The 20241-nt window shown below is 38.6% G+C and overlaps 1 protein-coding gene across 1 annotated transcript in view; it reads left to right on the top strand.

Annotated features, from left to right (window-relative positions):
* The first annotated feature begins 8246 nt into the window (after positions 1 to 8246).
* Positions 8247 to 20241, top strand: part of LOC115929868 — a 33489-nt gene continuing 21494 nt past the window's right edge. The window contains exons 1-3 of the mRNA XM_030999961.1: positions 8247 to 8337; positions 9106 to 9260; positions 10070 to 10217. Of these exons, the coding sequence (XP_030855821.1) occupies positions 8253 to 8337; positions 9106 to 9260; positions 10070 to 10217 (388 nt within the window). The 5' untranslated portion in view covers positions 8247 to 8252. The remainder of the gene's footprint in view (positions 8338 to 9105; positions 9261 to 10069; positions 10218 to 20241) is intronic.

The raw sequence follows: 20241 nt of genomic DNA, 5'->3' as shown, positions 1-20241 counted from the left end.
GGATTATGATATTGACAGAGATATATTGATTGAATCAATTGTGAATGACGGGAGTATTACCTATTTTTAGACTGAAAAAATACATGTATCAAGATTGCTCGAAATGGCTCTGAGTCGCCAAGGTGATATTTAGCTCAATATCTTCTTTAATCTCAGTATACGTCATAGAAAATTGTTTTTGTTGGTAATATTAGTGGTGGTAATGATAATCACATGAAGATTCGAGACTGGGTTTCGATAGATATGCAACAATACATTGACAATGAAAGAATATGGGGTTAAGAATGGGGTAAGAGAGCGAGCGAGCAAAAGAGATTGAAAGAAGGAGAGAGAGAGAGAGAGAGAGAGGGAGGGAGGGAAGGAGGGAGAGAGAGAGAGAGAGAGAGCGAGAGAGAGATAGAGAGAGAGAGAGAAAGAGAGAAGAGAGAGAGAGAGAGAGAGAAGAGAGAGAGAGAGAGAGAGAGAGAGAGAGAGATTGAGGTCGGTAAATTAGGGGGAAGAAAGGAGAGGTTTGGGGAAAAGAAAAAAAAGAGGAAGAGTCATGGGTCATGGACGTTTCCTTAAAATCGCGACTGGTTAGCACATCCATAAAGCGATAAGACCCCCCCCCCCACCCACCCATTGAAATAGAATTTACGTATCAACCCATATTATATTGTGGACTTTTACTCTGAGTTTAATTTCAACATTGTAACCTTCTCCCTTTCTTGAATCCATTGCCGGCATTCATGTTTAGCAGGTACATCATTTGAATACGTGGCCTCGATCCTGCGATGGGGGGGGGGGGGGGGGGGGGGGGGGGGGGGGGGGGGGGGAGGGGTTGCATTTGCGATGAAACAATCACAGAATTAGCAGTATATCATTAATCATGTATGATGTATGCCACATTTGGCTTTGCGGGGGGGGGGGGACATGCCTACGTAACCCACACCCACCCGCCTCCACTGGATCATCATTCCTGCCGCCTCATCATCTAACACGGATGGATGATGAGGCGGCAGGATTGTAATTTCATTTTATCCGACCTTTTTCGTCAATGTTATTCACTTTCACGTTTGACTCCATCTTTAGTTTGTTGTTTTATAAGAAAAGAAAATTCTTGGACATAATATCATGGTTTAATTTCGCCATGTTGGCATTTTTGAATGCGGCTGATTATCGATTCACATCTATACACAGAGTTTGGCCAGCTTGGATTGAGGGTAAGTTTATGCTCACCCTTTTCTGGCAAGAATGAGGCAATTGTTACGTGTTTAGTTCGAAACACGGTTGCGTCCTTTCTCATTTTTGTAGAATCACAGAAAAACGGCGATCGTAATCGCCGATCGTAAACTCACAAAAAGGTGCGTTTTGGATCGGCGATTCTGGGAAGCATAAACACACAATCATTTGTTAACGCGTTTGAATGGGGTCAACGTAGCATGCGCAGTGCAGGTTTGCGAATCCAGCTGCAAGGCAACCCAGCCAGAATCATGCCTGGGGAGCCAGAGAAGTGAGCATAAACAGTAGACCGTGAAACTGCGATTGCGATGAGCGTTTATGATGAGCGTTTCAAATCGCTCATTCTGCCTTCAAAATTGAGCATAAACGTACCCTCAGTTGGTCACGACACGGCGACACAGCGACACGGCGTGTATTAAATCATTCTTGTTTTGATACTTTTCCCCACCTTACTCGAACCGGGTTGGCCAAACTGACTCTCCCGATCAATAGCACTGTCACAGGGAAAAGAACAGCGCCATCACCTAAGCTACAAAAGTCTTCGTCTCCCCTTGTCCCTTTTTGCTGTTTGATCGGGTGGTGTTGACCAGGGGGGTGGGGGGGGGGGGGGGTGGACCGGTGGAGGCATATGCCCCCATCGCCTCCATAGCTTCCTCACTGCTGACAATAATTAACGTGATCAACATCGCATTTATAATTTTACAGAACAGTTACAAGTTACAACCGAGGATACAGAAATCTTATAGGGCAAAGACAAAATTGGAACATGCGATTGGTCTAATAACGACATTGGCTTTGGGCTGTATTCTAAAAAGGGAAAATGTAGATTTATGGGTTTTTAGTGGGTTTTGGGTTGATTTAGGGTTTTGCTTAGGGTTAAGGTTATAATGCTACGTGCTTCGATGTGAAGAATTCGAATGCAGCGTTAGAAATTAACCGCGAAGCAACAGCTAGCAACATGTACAATCGGAAATCGATCCATGCCCTTGACTGTGTTTTTCTTTTTCAAACAGAGGCAGTTGAATAGCATGAAACAGAATGATAAATATAAACAAACAAGACAGCGTTTGGCATTGATCGCAAGCAAACCAATAATTCGTAGGGGCCAGGGCAAGTGTGTGTGGCTATTTTTACAAGTCGCGGAAAGAGTTTGCCTATAATATGTAGGCCTACCGTTGCATGGATGCTTTCTTAGTTTTGCTTTGTCTCTGACATAGACGGTAAGTCCTGTAATACTAGTGTAGCTAACTTTTCACCCACTATATAATTGTAGGAGGGGGGGGGGGAGGGGTAGCCGTCCCAAATTTACCATCAGAAATCTAGCTATTATCGCACGCAGGCAACAAATGTGTTGGTGACCATAACTGGCATAAGCTCACGGCGCGGCACAATTTCGACAGGGCCCCTATGCTGTCTTTTCCCTCCCCCTCCGATATCAACTTCAAATTTTGGATAATTGCGAGAAAGCAAGAAAAGCTGGAAGACCGAAGCAAGAGAAGAGACATTTAAACCTTTATCACCGTGAAAGTGTTAGGTTCTTCATAATAAGGCTTCATTATATACCACTTTGCTGCCTAAATACGCGGTGACTGTTGCTCGGCAAATTTTGACTTCACGTAGGGGGGGGGGGGGGGGGGGGGGGGTGAGCACTAATTTGTTGGTGTTTTTTTTTGCTCCCGAAAATTTGAAAATTCCCCGGTCCCCCCTGGATCTCTCCTTAGGACGTCTCCCTTTTCATTGAAATATTAGAAAATTCTTTTCAAAAATGTCAAATCCCGACATCTATGCCATTTCGAAAGCGGTGAGGTGGGGGTTAGTGACTATTCTGATATTCGCAATCGCAAGTAACCAAACAGCGCCATCAATACATACTCCAAGTATTGTTTTATTGTGCCAGTGGATATTGCGTATGAGATGAGCGAAATTGAAGAGTGAAATGAATTTATGATAACTTCTCTTCTTTAATTATTTAGAAATAGAATGATTATTGAGATTTATTCTTCTCTCTAAATCGGAGGGACTTAAAGTGTTTCTGTGTGCGTCTGTGGGGGTGGGCGTGGAAAGACGCATCGCCCCCTCCAAAATCCAAATAGCACGATTGGAAGAAAAGGTTGGAAAAAACGTTTAAATTGATGAACTATCGCGAAGAAACAGTTCACCCCCTCCCTCTTATCGATAAATGCATTATCACGAATCACCCAGACGTTTTCGTTTCCTTCTTCATAAATAATGAATTATACATTTATTGGATGAATTATCAGCTGGCGAGAAGAACAGGCTGACACGCCGTCCATTATTTATTTATTCTATATTTAGTTATTTATTGGTATCTATTTATTGGCATCTGACTGAGCAGAAGCACAGGCTAAAAGGGTAATTTTACGATAAAATATACGTAAAGGTCTTTTTGTTATACTTAACATTATAGATGATAAAGATAAATTATGATAACAATAAGAAATGCAGTACAGGCATGAGAAACAGAATACACATAAGCATCGAGTTATTTCAAAAGGATACATGATGCTATTGGGGCAGGCATTGGAATTGAATTTTGAAACGAACTAGTTTGAAGGTTTTCTGAATTTTGGAACGAAATATGTAGATATTTGTTTAAACCTGAGCAATATTAACTAACCGAAAAAAACCTGCTGGAAATCAAGTTTTATCTTTTAATAGTTTTTACATTTTGAAGACTGTTTCGTATGATTATGTGAGAATTTTATTCTCGTCATTATCAGAACTTTAGAGCCCCTCTAAAGTGTTGGGAGCCCAACAAATTTGATGGCAAAATTTCACTTAAATGACATTTCTGCAAGGATTCTCAAAACAAATGTGTTTGAAGTCGAATATTGATGAACGAGTACAAAATTTAGGTTTTCTGCGTACAACAGAAAACCCAAATTATGTTTTCTTTGATCAATATTATTTTGTATTCAAACACATTTTTTTAGGGGAACTTGAACATTTGCAGAAGTGTGTCATAAATGACATCCCTTTTACATTAAGATACTATCAAATTCTTGGCGAATGTGGGGCTCCTAACACATTAGAGGCTTTAACATTCCATGACGCCAAAAGAACTATGTCACACTATGGTGACTGAGCAGATATTCGAAGTTACTAGTCTATGATGCTATTTTAAGAGAATTTGATGATGATTTGTTTTCCTACCCGCCGAGAGCGTTATGTAGTATTGCTACTTTGTGTTAGGTCAAATGTTTAATCATAGCGAAAGAAAGTTGTAGAGGGGAGAGGGGAGGGGAAAGAGAGAGGGAGGGAAAGAGGGAAGGACTGTGGATGAGAGAGAGAGAGAGAGAGAGAGAGAGAGAGAGAGAGAGAGAGAGAGAGAGAGAGAGAGAGAGAAACTAAGGCCATTGTCTCAGAAAAATACAAGATGATTTGACATGGGTATAACAAATTATAACAATTACAAGGGAATGACAATTAAGTCCATGCTATCAATGATTTGAGTATTAAGAAACTGTCCTTTATCAACCGTGATTATGTCCATTACAATATATTGATATTGAAGGAAGTAATTAAACATGGAAATGACTTCAAAGAACGTGGAAGTATTTAGTATTCAATAACATTCAGTAACTTCAAAAGCCATCAATTATTATTAATATCCTTCTGAAGGATATTAGAACCCCGCGTACTTAGTATGTGTAGTAGGCGTACTTTTTTTCTCTCTATGTATACGATATTGCCCGGTAACTGCGAAATCGAGTTATGAAATTATAATGAAACGGATATTTCTACCCCAAAGAGCGAAGCATAAAAACCACACCGCAAAATGATAATATGAAACATATTCGAGACTGTTTCGAAAGCTGGACGAGTCCATTATATTTAGACGCATGTGATGATGATGATACAGCTACCTAGCGGTGTATACAAGACAGTTGGGGCTCGCTGGAGGAATGCACAGGCGCCTATTTCTCGGATCAAGTTGGTGTAAACTCACTATAATTATGGTAACGCTCTGATAATACATCAATAACATGTGAATCCCGTGTTTACCAACTTGGACCTGTACTTCTCCAGATGGTTTTCGTATCACACGGTTGTCTTTTTATAGCCAATGATCGACAAAGCATCTGTTTGAAACAATTTTTTTGAATATGTCGTCTGCAGCTGCAACTATCGTGTAATCTATGCAGAGTGGAGTAACCCGTACCTATAACAGGTGAGCACGTATCTTGCTTGGTAGACTTAACGCCCGGGAAAGTCCCCGTGGGGATCATCGCGGTGCATGGGTCGCTCTGGCTGGCAGAGACTTGGGCCGTTGGGGGTAAGGGACTCTAGATTGTGCTATGATGGATTTATGCAATATTCATGATTTCTCTTTACTCATCCAGTTTTTTGTTGTTCGCTACTGAGCTGTGATACCATGTGAGTCTGTGCTAGCTGTGTTGGAACCATCTGCTGTTGTGTGAGATATGTTTTTGTAATGGCAATTGGGAGACTTGAAAAGTTTGCAGGCTTTCTGCAACAAGGCCAATGTGTATATATGATGATAGTTTTGCTGGGTAGTAAAATTCTTTGAATTTGAAAATGACTCAATATCTTGTTGAATTAAAATCATAAAGAGATATGTACAAGAAGGAGATTTAATAGTTGAGTCAATGTAATACATATGTTGTTCATATCAACCTTTCTTCAGTGTTGGTCACATAGTCTGAGATATATAGGCCTTGTATAATTATTCCATTTGATAACAACCATTATATGCATGTAGAATTAATACTTTTCTACATTTAACTTAAAGGATTAGAGATCATTATCGTAAACGATGTGTTAGATCTATGCCATTGTGTATATATTTAGGAACATGTGTATGCACCCAAATTTCAATATATCATTTATTTTTCTTGTAGGTTAGTTATCTTTGACAATATCTCAAAAGGTTGTTATAATGATGTATGAGCATACATGTAATCAAAAGGAATACATAATTTAATTTAAAAAAATTGTAATTATTCTTTATCAAAACACAGATATGCAACTTGAGACATTTATATGACATTCTAATTTATAATTATGAGAATGATACAAATGTCTCAAGTTAAAACTTTGCTGTCAATATGTTTCTTAAATGTTTTGCACAAAGCAATCCTTCCATGTGCCCATTGTTTGCAAAATAGCAAACGTAGCAAACAAGCAACTGTGCAGGGAGGCGAAGGAAGCAACAGAAGTGTTAATCAGTTAACTCCATCCACTCCATTGCTTGATGATTGAAGATATTAATCGAATGCAACCCTTGTAATCCAGCCTTGCATGTTACTGGTGCTGGGATGTCGGAAGGGATGCGAGCATGGCATATGTTCCCTAGAAAGTGATTTATTGGCAATTATTTTATGCAAACAGTGGATAAACAGATCCATCATTGGCTTTTTCCTGAGTTCATATGGACAGAGTTCGACCAGGACACATATTTCATAGAAATGGATGGTTGGGAGAGAAACAGTAATTAGTGTTCGTATAATCATGGATCTACGTAGGTCCATGGTATAATTGCGTATACTGTTGTTGTTGTTGTTGTCTGTGAGGGAAATGGTAGCCTGTAAAAGAGCCAAGGACTTTTATTATCACAAATATGTATCATAACATTCAATGTCAACAAGATGCACAAGAGAAGAGGGAGACTCAGAGAGAGAGAGAGAGAGAGAGAGAGAGCAAGGGAAAGAAAAACAGGAGAGAGAAAAGGAGAAAGAAAGAGAGATAGAACAAAGGAGGGTAAAGAGGGAGAAAGAGAGATATAGTGAGAGAGAGAGATAGAGAGAGAGAGAGAGAGAGGGGGAGGAGGGAGGAGAGAGAGAGAGAGAGAGAAAGAGAGAGGTGGAGGGAGAGGGGATAGAGGGACACAGTATAATCAGGCCCTTCATATTGTTTAGAGAAGTAAACAAAGATACTATAAAACAATATATACATGCATACATTTAGCATTACATGTATACAGTTTCAAGTTTCTGTTTATGATTGAATTCAAAATAATTAAATTTGAATTAAATACTATAAACACTGATTTTCTTTCCAATGAAATCTCTATCATCATGTTTCTTGTGACAGATTAGTGTATGGATAAAGAAGTCATTTTATGTTAAGGAAGTTTATATTCAATTAAACTTGACAGTGGTAAACAGAGAGCAAACAGATAAATCATGGAGTTCTGCTTGTGGATACAGTTCACACAGGGCTCATATTTTATAGGGCAGTTTCAACTATTTATAGAGAGAACTTGCAATTTGTATTCATGTAATGTGCACATTTTAGTGTTTCATGGAATATCCTAAAAAAGAGTGCTGTCCTACGTCAGTTACATTATACAGTCAGGACTTAGGAGCATGCATCGCAGAAGATGGGAAACATGTAGGAGGATGGATAGATATAGGAATATATTGAAAGAGAGAGAGAGAGGGGGAGGGAGGGGGGAATAAGGTAGAGAGGAGCGGAAGAGAGGAAGAGAGAGTGTCTGATAGAGAGAGGGGGAGAGGCAGAAGAAAAGAGAAGAAAAAAGAGAGTGGGTAATACAAGAGAGAGAGAGAGGAGAGAGAGAGAGAGGGAGAGAGAAAGAGAGAGAGAGTGAAAGGGAGGGAGAGAGAGACAGACAGAGGAAAGAGAGAAAGAGAGAGAGAGAATAAGAGAGAGAGAGAGAGAGAGAGAGAGAAACAGAGAGAGAATGGAGAAAGAGGGGAATAGAAGAATAAAGAAATAGAGAAGAATGGAGTAATAAAGAAGAAAGTGCTGGAAAGCAAGAGAGAGGGAAAGACTTTGGACAACAGAAAAATGATTGTGAGAAATGTGGAAGTAGAGGTTCAGAGAGAAGAAAAAAAAAGAAGGAAGAGAGATTGAAAAGGCAATGACGGGGGAGAGGATGACATGTCCATGAAGAGATGGAGATCTGAATTTCCATCATTTCGGGGTAAGGATTCAGAAGTTCTTTGATATATCTTTCTTTCAGATCAGAATTTTGAGCAAAGACCGACCTACACTAGGACAATGTCAGCACTCTGCTGCAAGGTGGTATGAAGCTTATTGATAAGATGGCAAGTTGCAGTGTTACTCTGGAGCAAAACCATCCAAGAAGCCCTTGCATTATAATCTCAAAAGGTAAGCCATTCAATAATAATCATAATGATAATAATAATTATATTAATTATGATAATTGGATTTACGTGGCCTTTTCCAGAGGATACAATGCGCTTTTCCTAGCCTAAGGACATTTTAAAAATTGGAGAGGTATTTTTCCAGATGTTTCAAAAGAAGTTGATTAAAGTAATGTATTTCCTAGGAATGCAATCAAGATAAAAAAGTAACACATATAGTCCCTTTTTTAGGGGGGGGGGGGGGGTAGCCACAGGTAGGGTAACGATTTGTACTGATAGTGAACAAACAACAAGCCATCCTCTCCTCTGCATCACATCTGTTGAAAGTCTCATTTTGTTCCTCCTTTTCGAGCCCAAGGTATGATAATACGCCAACAACTGTTTGTACTATACTGGGAAGAAGAAGAGAGTAGGCGAGAGACCTAGACACCATGGTTAACCTTTGACCTTTAAATCTTTACCCTTTAACCTTTTAAACTTTTACAGCATCAAACAAGCCATTCTCTCCTCTGCATCACATCTGTGAGCAGTCTCATTTTGTTCCTCCCGATGAGAGTAGGAGAGAGAGAGAAACACGATAGAAACCATGGTTAACCTTTGACCTTTTAACCTTTTAACTGTTACAGCATCGAACAAACCAGCCTCTCCACTGCATCACATCTATGAGCAGCCTTGTTTTGCTCCTCCTGATGAGAGTAGGAGAGAGACGATAGAAACCATGGTTAACCTTTGACCTTTAAACCTTTACCCTTTAACCTTTTAACTGTTGCAGCATCAAACAAGCCATCTTCTCCTCTGCATCACATCTGTGAGCAGCCTCATTTTGTTCCGCCCGATGAGAGTAGGAGAGAGACGATAGAAACCATGGTTTGTCAGAAGACAGAATCCGATCAGCTTCTTGATACAATCCCGGAAGAAACTACTGAGGTAGGTCTGACTCATAGATATATAATACATGGCTGCATAGGTGCACACGTGCATGACCTGATAGTTTTAAGCTCCACCCCACTTTAACTGAATAAGGAATATCATTAGGTTCCACCATTTTGACCGAATATCATTTGGGTTCCTCTTTACTTAAACCACAGGGATTGCAGTCTTTTCACTCTTCATTCTTGTATGGGCCGACACCTATTTGTGCATCCTGTAATTGAAATTCTTAATTGAAATGTAATGAATGTAGTATGTTTACTCAATTTATTGTTCCTGTATTTCCTTGCTGCCTATAGCTATCACCTAGTAAAAATAGCAGACATCAAATGTGATTTAAAAAGGCAAAATTATTTTACCGTGATGGGAAGTTTGTTTGGCCTATTATGATAATGTGAAATTGTGGTGTGAATTCAGATATAGGGGCCATTTTTATTTACATATTGACTTTAAAATGTGTACTTTATATGCAATATTTAATAATTTTTCCAAGTTTTCTTTGTTAAAATTGAAGAGCATATGATTTAGAATGTACAATTCCTTTTATTGTACTGGGTTACTCGTGTCTTTTCTTAGTCAGTGATGTGGAAATGTTTGAAATCTTGTAAATTTTGTGTTTGGTGGCACAATACTGTTGTCTTCCTACAAGCAATGATGTGATTTAAGTCATTGTGAAAAATATTATGAAAAGATTTACAAAACCTTGTATGACATATAAAGCAAGCATGAAGTATTCCACATAATCTTTAGCACAATGTAACTGCAAGCTATATTTAAATATATATTTTGTCCAATTTTGAATACAGCTATCCCCAGCCAGGGAAGGGAATGATAACCAGAGTCTTGTCACCTCAGAGGCTGTCGTTTGTACTAAAACAGAATCAGATCACCTTCTTGAACCACTACCAGAAGGTATTGCAGATGTAAGTCATCTTTTCCTTCACTTTCTTTACTGTAATATAGTTGTTCACTCTTTGACTCAAGATATTTGTTACCATGCTACAGGATTATTATCTTTCTCTGATATACATCTCTCTGTGGAGTAATAGATGATAATTCAACGGTTTGGAAACAGAATGGTGTTTACTCATATATCTACACAAAGAATGAATAATGCCATTCTGGCTCTGAACGAAAAGAGGTATCAATTTTTTATCAATGTAAAGAGGTTAAGATTGGTCAATCAATCAATCAGTTGAGAGAGAGGTAGAGAAAGAGATAGAGATGGAGGGAGAGAGAGAGAGAGAGAGAGGGGGGGGGGGGAGAGAGAGAGAGAGAGAGAGAGAGAGAGAGAGAGAGAGAGAGAGAGAGAGAGAGAGAAGGGGGATGTTGAATAAGTATTTCACACAGAATCAATCCTAAATTATATTTATCTAAATGTATGTTTTGTTTAACTTTGAAATCACCCAATATTAAGTCTGTTTGAGTCTTCCTATGAGCAAAAAGCCTTTTTGCCTTCCTGTGTGTTGAGGCTTTTAATGAGATGATTGATAATCATGCCTATAGAGTATAGACATTGGAAAATCAATCTACACTTTTAATTTACATTTATTTTGTCCGTGACCATTGCAGGTTTGATATGTATGAAAATATCTTTAAGTGATTCTCATGCAGCTCATTTTCTCTTAAAATATAACTATGATATGTTTCTCATTTTGGGGTTGTTGTGTGATATATCAACATTTACTAAAGAAATTGTAAAGCATTTATCAGTGGTGATTCATAAATGGAGTTCTTGCGGTATCATCTTCTGGTATTAGTCATCTTATTTACCCTTGATAAATCAATTATTGGATTCAATAAATAGCAAGCTAAGTCAACCTCTAAAAAAAGAAAGAAAAAGAAAAGGAGATGGAGAGAAGGTTTATGAATGAAATTCAATTTCCTTTTCTGAAGAGTGGAAGTGCAATGTGAGAAGGCATATCAATCGCTCAGAGCCAGAAGGCCGTTAAATTATATACTCTAACAGAGAGTTAACGCCCTTCTGGCTCTCAACGGACGATATATTGAAATCTAAACAAATCAGAAAGCCGGAGTTCCTCCGTACCGTACTACGGTGCAACATCCGATGATTGAAGGAGTCAGAGGTGTGATATATTACAAACTTAGCACCTAGAAGGAAGCGTCCTGGAAAATGAGAAATGTGCAGGCAGCGTTCAGGCCAGTCATCTCCTCGATTCAGTTCCGAGTTCAGATGTTGGGGTGTGTTCATACTGGAAGTATATTTGTTTTGTTGGAAAATGAGAAATGTGCAGGCAGTGTTCAGGCCAGTCATCTCCTCGATTCAGCTCCGAGTTCAGATGGTGGGGTGTGTTCATACTGGAAGTATATTTGTTTTGTTGGAAAATGAGAAATGTGCAGGCAGCGTTCAGGCCAGTCATCTCCTCGATTCAGCTCCGAGTTCAGATGGTGGGGTGTGTTCATACTGGAAGTATATTTGTTTTGTTGGAAAATGAGAAATGTGCAGGCAGCGTTCAGGCCAGTCATCTCCTCGATTCAGCTCCGAGTTCAGATGGTGGGGTGTGTTCATACTTGAAGTATATTTGTTTTGTTGGAAAATGAGAAATGTGCAGGCAGCGTTCAGGCCAGTCATCTCCTCGATTCAGCTCCGAGTTCAGATGTTGGGGTGTGTTCATACTTGAAGTATTTTTGTTTTGTTGGAAAATGAGAAATGTGCAGGCAGCATTCAGGCAGCGTTTAGGCTAGTCATCTCATGGATTCAGCTCCCAATTCAGACGTTGGGTGTGGGTGTGTTCGCACTTGAAGTATAGTGGATATATATCAAATGTTCAACAAACAAAAACAAAAAAAAATGTGCAGTAAGCATGCAAGTCAGTCATCAGCGAATCAAGTTAGGAATTTTAGGGTCAATTCAAGTCAATTCATACTGAGAGTAAAATGGATATATCAATTTTTGTTGGAAAGTAGGAAACGTGTAGTGGGAATGCAAGTCAAAGCATAGTGCTGAGATTAAGTAATTCTTTCAAAATCTTATGAACCCTGATTGAATTTGAGATAATGTAATGTAAGTGGCAGTTATATACTCAAATCTTTCAAGAAGATAATTTTGAATTAATGTGCTTTAGCTCTTAGGCAGGGTGTGAACACATCTTAAATCTTGATAAATTGTGAGGTCAAGGTCCTTGGTTGTGCTGTACCCCAAGGAAAGCAGGATTCTAGCTATGTTCACATGGGACAGTCAAAGTTTGAAACTTGCAGATTATAATTCATTAACGATGATGAGGGTTCAGGTGGGACCAAATGTCCCAGAAACCACCAGTATTTTAACAAAAAAATTAATTGTGTCCACCTGGCACATAGCTTCGAATGAGGACCCTTGTTGCTTGTAGTTATTGCACTAACCTTTAGATCACTAATGGTTTCCAACTTCAAGTATACTTCAAGTTTTGTAACCGCAAGTACATGTAGAACTACAAGAAAGCTTTTAAGTTTAAAACCACAACCTAAACTTAATGTTAATGGATTGCTGTGTGAACCTTACCGCTGGCTCTATACTAGAATCCTCACGCTTGAAATATTCACCAAAATCTTTTAACAATTTACAGCATAAAATTGCTCTTGAAAATTTGGCAGGCCTGCCTGGATGGTGGATGGTATTTAATTGATGAGCCGAGTAGGTCAATATTTACATGTACATGGAATGTGTAAATGATGAAAGGGTCCCTGGCATGTAACCTTAAATCATTGCCATCATTTCTTTGTTCGTTTGATCTCTATTGCTGTCTCTGTCTCTGTCCGCTCCCCTTGCATTTCTTTCAATCTGTCCTTCTTTCTCTTTATTGCTTTCACTGCCCCTTTTTGTTTTGGTTTGTGTGTATTCCTAAGTTTTTATTTCATGTTATTTTGTCATTTGGCTCTATTCTTTTCTTTTTTTGCAAAATATGTATAGCCTAGAGTTATATTCTTAAGTTTGTACATCTGTTCATATCATAGACTTAATTAGTTTGTCACCTTATAGTATAGCTATATGGAACTTCACTAAAGTAAAATGGTCTATTGATACTGGATAGTGCAAAGTAGTAACTTGTGAATCTTTTTAGGTCTATATATTTGCATGAGCACAGCATGTTAATATTATATAAGCTAGGACAGAAGGTGTTACAGCTTAGCCATCTTGCAGTCTACAGACACAAAGAAATATACAGCTATAAAGCCAGACTGTATGTCCATATTGATTTCATTCTTGGGTTGCAAAATGGCCTAATCAGCAGCCCCCTTTGAGTGGCCCAGCAATCCCGACCTGGAGGCAAGCCTTTGTCACTGATTGGCTCAATGATTGACTTCATTCTTCCCCTCAAAGCCTTCAATGGTGTGTGGTTCCACTATCACACGTACACTAAAATCAATAGGTGGGGCTGATGTAGCCGGCTCGCCTCATAGACTAGCAGCTCAGCTGTGTAATCTGCCAATAGAGGGGCAGAAAATCAATAACAATGATGATTTTAACATTCAAGTGCCACAACATTCATGGTGGTGAAGCTTAATGAATATTAATAGTACAGAACATGACATGAGAAGGCTCCATGTGCAAAACTTGACTGGACCATTAAAAATGTTCATAAATTCCAGTCTTTCTTGAGTTTGAATCACCATCAAGAGACTGGACAATATAAGCATCTAGTTTGTTAATTTCTTGAAATTCTTCATCATTCATTAAAAGTAACATGATATGAAAATAGTTCAGTAGACCAAGGTAGACCTTTAAGAACTTCATAAAAATACAGACTTTCTTGAGTTTGATATCACTATCAATAGCCCGGACAATAAGCAGCTAGTTTTTTAAGTCCTTATAATTCTACATAATTCATTGAGAGATATTTGGCCATGATAGGCCTTCTTAAACTGATAAATATACTCCATAGGATAATTTGCAAGCTCCCATGGTAGTTGTTACTATTTTTGTCTCATTTTTGTTGAGGTAAGTGAGTATCCTTCAAAATAGAAGACTTATAATGCTTCAGCTATCATAATCCCTTCAAAGATTTTGTGACACTTTTTTGTCTTCTCTTAGATCTTACTGATAAGAGATTTTTGTAATACCCAAAGAATGTGGCATATACGTGTACTTTTGAACAAAAGCATAATTTACATTTGACGTGAAGCATGATTGAATGAGGATCTTAAAGGTTTACTCACCTTCTAAAGAAATGCATTCATTGAAACATACCTGTGCTGTTGAAGCATTAATTTTAAGGTTAATTTTACTTGAAACCTTGAAGTGAGATGAAGAAGAATAAATCTTTTTCAGTACAAAATATATGGAAATACACAGATACCGGTAGGAATTTCATGAATGCAATTAGCATAAAAGATTAACATGAAGGTTGTATGTTGTCCTCTAGAATGTTTGCTAACCCTTGATGGATTTAAGAGAATATAACTTAATTCCCTTCTGGTTCCCAGCGGATGATTTGGGGATTACTCAGTTGAAATTCCCAATGTGAAGAGATTTTCAAATTATGGACTACCCAACAAACCTGTCTGTAAAGGTCACCTAAGGAAAACAGAAAAAGTGGCCACTGTAGGCAGGTGGCCTTTATAGAGAGGTGGATACTAAGACAGGTTCCACTTTAGTTTGTTTGAAGCATGTCAAAGATCTTTGAAACACAAGACTTCTGAAATTAATATGAGAAGCTCGTTTTTATCGCTATTGCAATGATTTTGAGACATTTCCCTCTTCTAAAAAAAAATATGATAATACCCTAGATTAGGGCAATATATATTACATTCTGGAAACATATTAGCAAGTCAAAGCGTATATGGAATACCCTACTCATACTACTTGCAGATACAATGCAATGCACACAAAACTTGAAAAAGCATTCTACTTGAGGAATACATAGAAATGCAGTATTTTGCCTTGAAGAAAACACCATTTTTGGAGTCTATTCTCATGTGTGAGATTTATTTGGGTGTAAGCGGCGTCTGAGCTAATGAGGGGTGATTACCGACTACAATACTCTATTACCATGTTATTCCTAGGATTGTTGATTTAGGCTATCATAATTAGGATCTCCACCTCTTCTTTTATTCCTGTTTTCACGCCCATGGCATTTATTTTCCTCATTGCCCCCCTTTCCCCCCTTTTTGCCACCCTTCCTTTGTCCCCTTCTCTTTGCCCTCCATCACCTTCCTCCTGTGTTTCTTTAATATTGTTGTTTCTCTTTTTTCTTGTTCCTGCCACTCTCCTGCTATGAGTGAGTCACCCTTCTATTCACATCTCTCTCTCTCTCTCTCTCTCTCTCTCTCCCTCTCTCCTATTCACATCTCTCTCTTTCTCTCTCTCTCCCTCCCTCTCTCTCTCTCCTGTTTCTCCTCTTCTCTCTCTCTTTCTCTCTCTCTCTCTCTCTCTCTCCCCTCTCTCTCCCCCCCTCTCTCTCTCTCTCTCTCTCCCCTCTCTCTCTCTCCCTCTCTCTCTCCCTTCTCTCTGTCTTTCTCATCTCTCTGTCTTTCTCATCTCTCTCTATCTCATTCTAACATTCTCCTCTATGTTTCTCCTCTTCTCTCTCTCTTCCTTCTCACCATCTCTCTTCTCTCTATCTTTCTTCTCTCTATCTCATTCTATCACTCTCCTCTTTATTTCTCATCTCTCTATCACTCTCCAATCTCTGTCTCTTATCTTTCTCCTCTCACCATCTTCTTACTATATATCTCCTATCCCTACATGCCTTCTCTTCCTATGTATACCTTTCCTCTCACTATCTCTGTCTCCCCCTCTAAGATCAGTCTTGTCTCTCTCTTTCCCCTCCCCCACCCTCTCCTTTTTTCTCTCCTTATATATTACCTTCTCCCCAGATATTCATTTAGAAGTAGTGCTCCATTTTCCTGCTCTCTATAGTATACAAATACTATTTACCTCAAAGGTAGTCGTCCACAATTCTTTCACGGCATTGAAAGTAATTTAATTGTTAATTTGTCTTCAAAAGTTAAAAAGTTGTATCCTGAAATATTTCAGAAAATAAGTAATGATTAGTAAGGGAAGTGACCTTGTGATTTTTAATTAGGATAGATGTAATTATGTTCATAATGCAGTATGAAATAGGTATCATAACTACGGTAGAGGATTGATTTTATAGCTTTATCATACCAATGGTAAGACCCATGTAATTTTGCTTCTTTTACTGTTTGCACAGAATTTTAACAAAGTGTTCATAAATGTGAAAATGGTACATTTGAAATACTGTGGGCCATTCCAAAGAGAGGAAAGTATAGGGGGAAGTGACTTCACTGTTTTCTTACCACTATTAAATCCCAGAATGTATTTCGCTCTACTTACACATTGGGAAATTGACCGATGCCACCAACAATAGCACAATCTTACACCTTTCAAAGCATATTTGCACATCCCAGGTATTGAAGCAAGTCACTCCTTTGTCATGTTTGAGCTAGCTCAAGGCATTTTCCTGTTGGCTTATGTTCTGTGATTTCTTGAAAGGTGCTCTGAAGTTTTGGTAAATGGTGAAAATAGATTCTTACAGAATGAAGTGATACATACACTGAATGATTATGACTATAACATGATGTATTGAAGAAAAAAAAAGATTTCGATAGAAAATGTATTCAAGAAAAGAGAGAGAGAGGGAGTGAGAGAGAGAGAGAGTAAGAGAAAGAGAGAGATAGAGAGGGAGAGAGAGAGGAGGGGAGGGGAGTGGGAGGGGAGGGGGAGGGGAAGGGCAGAGCATGAATAGCGAGGTATGGGAAGAGAGAGAGAGCAAAATAGAAAGGGAGGGAGAGAGAAAGAAAGAGAGAGAAAGAGAAAGTGAAAGAGAAAGAGAAGAGAAAGAAAGAGAAAGAGAAAGAGAAAGAGAAGAGAAAAAGAAGGGGGAGGGGGCTGGAGGAGAAAGAGAATCTTTCAAAAACATCCAGGGCATTCAATATTCAGGAAAATAGTATGTTAACACAATCATTGTACTGTAATTTGGCAGAATTTATTAAAAAAAAAAAAAAATCACTTCAGCTTCAAATAGCTGCATCTCTGACGAGGATTTGCCAGAGAGTATAGATTACTAGACTACAACCATAATAGTTGACACCTATACCAAAAATACACAGGGTCACAGCCTCACAGGACCTTTTGTCTAATATTTGCAAGAATTTTAGATGAATTTTTCCAAATGGAGACACTGTTTTGTAAAATCTTTTTGATGAATAGTTCCTGGGGGGCAAAAAAGATGTTTGAAGGGTTAGTGTGTTATGTGTTGTGCATGACAATAGGCCTGTCTCCATCATCTCGAGATTGCCAAATAGCCCACTATTTCTGATTTGGGAAATAATCCAGAACTTACAAATCGTGTCTTCATCAGCTCGAGATTTGACCTTGAAACTTCAATCTCAAACTCGAGAAATTAGCTTGAGATATTTTGCTCATCGTTCGCACATAGTGTGAGTCTTCTGGCTGGTAAAGAAGCACTGGACAAATAGAGGGATATTTTGCCAAATAGCGGGATATTTTGCAAACTAGCCCAAGATATATTGGGATGATTATCTTGACCAAATATCCAGCTAATTGCTACTTCGGGCTGATGAAGACGCAAAATAGCTGGGTAATTTGCGATCGGGATAGTTCAAATAGCAGGATATTTGGCAATCTGGAGCTGATGAAAACAGGCCTAAGGTGAAGTTCCCATGCCTGCAGACCGGTGGAGTAGTGAACAGCATGACTGATTTCCCTCGTCTGCTGAGAGAGGAGTAAACCCATTGTCCAGGTCAGTGGTTTCAGAACTCCCTGCTGATCGTCGTTGAACCCTAGGCCTACTGAATAAGTACAGGCACGGGGGACACGCCAGCCCATCAAATATTTACCTCCACTTTAAAAGCTGCAAGCCTGCCATCAGTATACAGACACTCACTAGCACCAACACAGAGCTTCTAAAAGAATTATTAACTTCCTCTGCAGATAGTGCTTTATCATTGTTGGCTGGTGAAAGAAAGGAGTACGCAGAAGCAAAGAGAAGTCCAGCGTTTGAAGGCATAAAAGCTTCATAGAGCTCGGGAAAAGACATAACAACATGTGAAAATTACCTACCTTAAATATCACTACCGTATAGGCAATTGCACGAAGTTCTAAAAAGTGAAACATTTCAGATTGTAATTTTTTAGCCTTGAGTTTGCAATTTGGTACCTGTTTATGTATAGGTTTCAAATATGCTAAGTGTTATAAATTCTCGTCAAACAGTTAAAGCGATTGTCCGAGGAGCATGTAATATATACCATGAAACCTTTACGATGGAGGTCAGGTGTTTTGCAATAATCTTATTACTATGATAATTCCATGGTTGTCATGGTAACATCACACCTCTGCATGCATTACTGGTCAAACCATAGACCTACTACAAGGGTATAGTAGGTCAATGGTCATACAAAGATTACCGGTAGTGTACAATTGTTTCTTTCTCTTGTGGAAGAGCTAGTCCCTTCATTTGAACAGTGTTTATCCTCCAGCTCTACATTTCGTAATCAATTAATCAGTCTTATTTTCCAGGTTTTGATACACCAGACTACAGTCTTTTTCAGCAAATGTGTACGAGTTGTATATAAAGTGTATTGATATTGAGGAGGTGAGATGGCTCAGTGGTAGAGCAGGGGTGTTGTAACTGGGAGGTCCCGGGTTCAAAACTAAGTTTAATGCCCTTGTGCCCCTAATTAATCCTCATTACCAAGTCCCTCTGAGAGGACTTAAAGCCGTCCGTCCCCTGGTTTTTTAATTACAAGCTCATACAAGTACATGCTTTCTTAGCAGTCAGGCAAATCATCATCAAACATCGTCATCATCATCATCAATATCTATAATTTCAGGTATGTGTAGATTATTCTCCAAATGATTATTTCCCTAATCCCTTCAAGTTTAATGGATAGTGATTTCTGCCAAGAATTGAAATGGAGTTCTGTCTTTTGGGAATTAATTGCATGAAATATTCTCAAATCTACATAGTAGTTCAGATAAACAAAAGGTACATGCGTATGCCACAAAATAATTGAAATACCAAAACACTAAATTTGTGTAACACCTAAAAGCTTTTTGTTGCGATGTTTTATGTCACTAAATTTTATGGCTCAACAGTACTTTATGCTTAACCTGAGAGCAAACTAGAGAATTCAAACTGAAAATTTGACTCTTGTAAATTTATTAAAAATTAATCTTTATGGACTTACTGACTGTATAGTGGCACATTAGGAGTTTAGGTTTACACATGTACGTGTATAGATTATGAAAAGCAAATTTCTTCGGCATAACAGTTTCCGCTAGAATGGAAGTAAATCTGATTTTGCAGCTGGCTTGCAAGCCATTTGTATTCCACCTGGGTAGATCCAGGTCATCTCTAAATCTTACCATCGTACTATCTCCTGCTTGGATGATATGGTGTGTCCCACATGATAGGCAAGACACATCAAATATTCAAGATTCTCCAAGCCCGAGCTGCCATGTATACAGAGTAGATGGAGCTCCCAGCTATGGCTAGTATAGCAGGCTATGAATATCATTTATTGGGAAGTATATTTCATCATTAATATACTGATCCTCTGGTGTGTTTGGAGCCAGAAGGACGTTAACTCTGTGTTAGAGTAAATCATTAAATGCCCTTGTGGCTCCAAACACACTCTTTCAAACATAGCATACATTTATAATTTTATATCATGCTATATATATTCCTCCTTTATACACTCAAGGAGTTTTCCAAAATTATGACCAGGCTATATAGTCCTATATCATCATTCACATGGAGAACCCTCCCCCCCCCCCCCATTGTATCACCCTGCAGTAACAGTTAAAGATAAGCTTGAGTTCTGGTAATGAGAGAAAAAAGTTCAAGATTACAAATAAATGAGATGGGCCAAACGAATTTGGTATAAAATGTATAGGGGCTGAGTAATGAGCATAGAAAGATAAAGAAATCAAGGTAATTTGCAGGCACAGGTCGCTATGTGCAATTGAGAGTTGTATTTTTTTAAAGATGAC

Source organism: Strongylocentrotus purpuratus, unplaced genomic scaffold (assembly GCF_000002235.5).
Source record: "Strongylocentrotus purpuratus isolate Spur 01 unplaced genomic scaffold, Spur_5.0 spur5_contig_861, whole genome shotgun sequence".
In the NCBI taxonomy this organism is placed as follows: Eukaryota; Metazoa; Echinodermata; class Echinoidea; order Camarodonta; family Strongylocentrotidae; genus Strongylocentrotus; species Strongylocentrotus purpuratus.
Note: the sequence above shows the minus strand (reverse complement) of the source record. Positions and strands in the feature narration are given on the sequence as shown.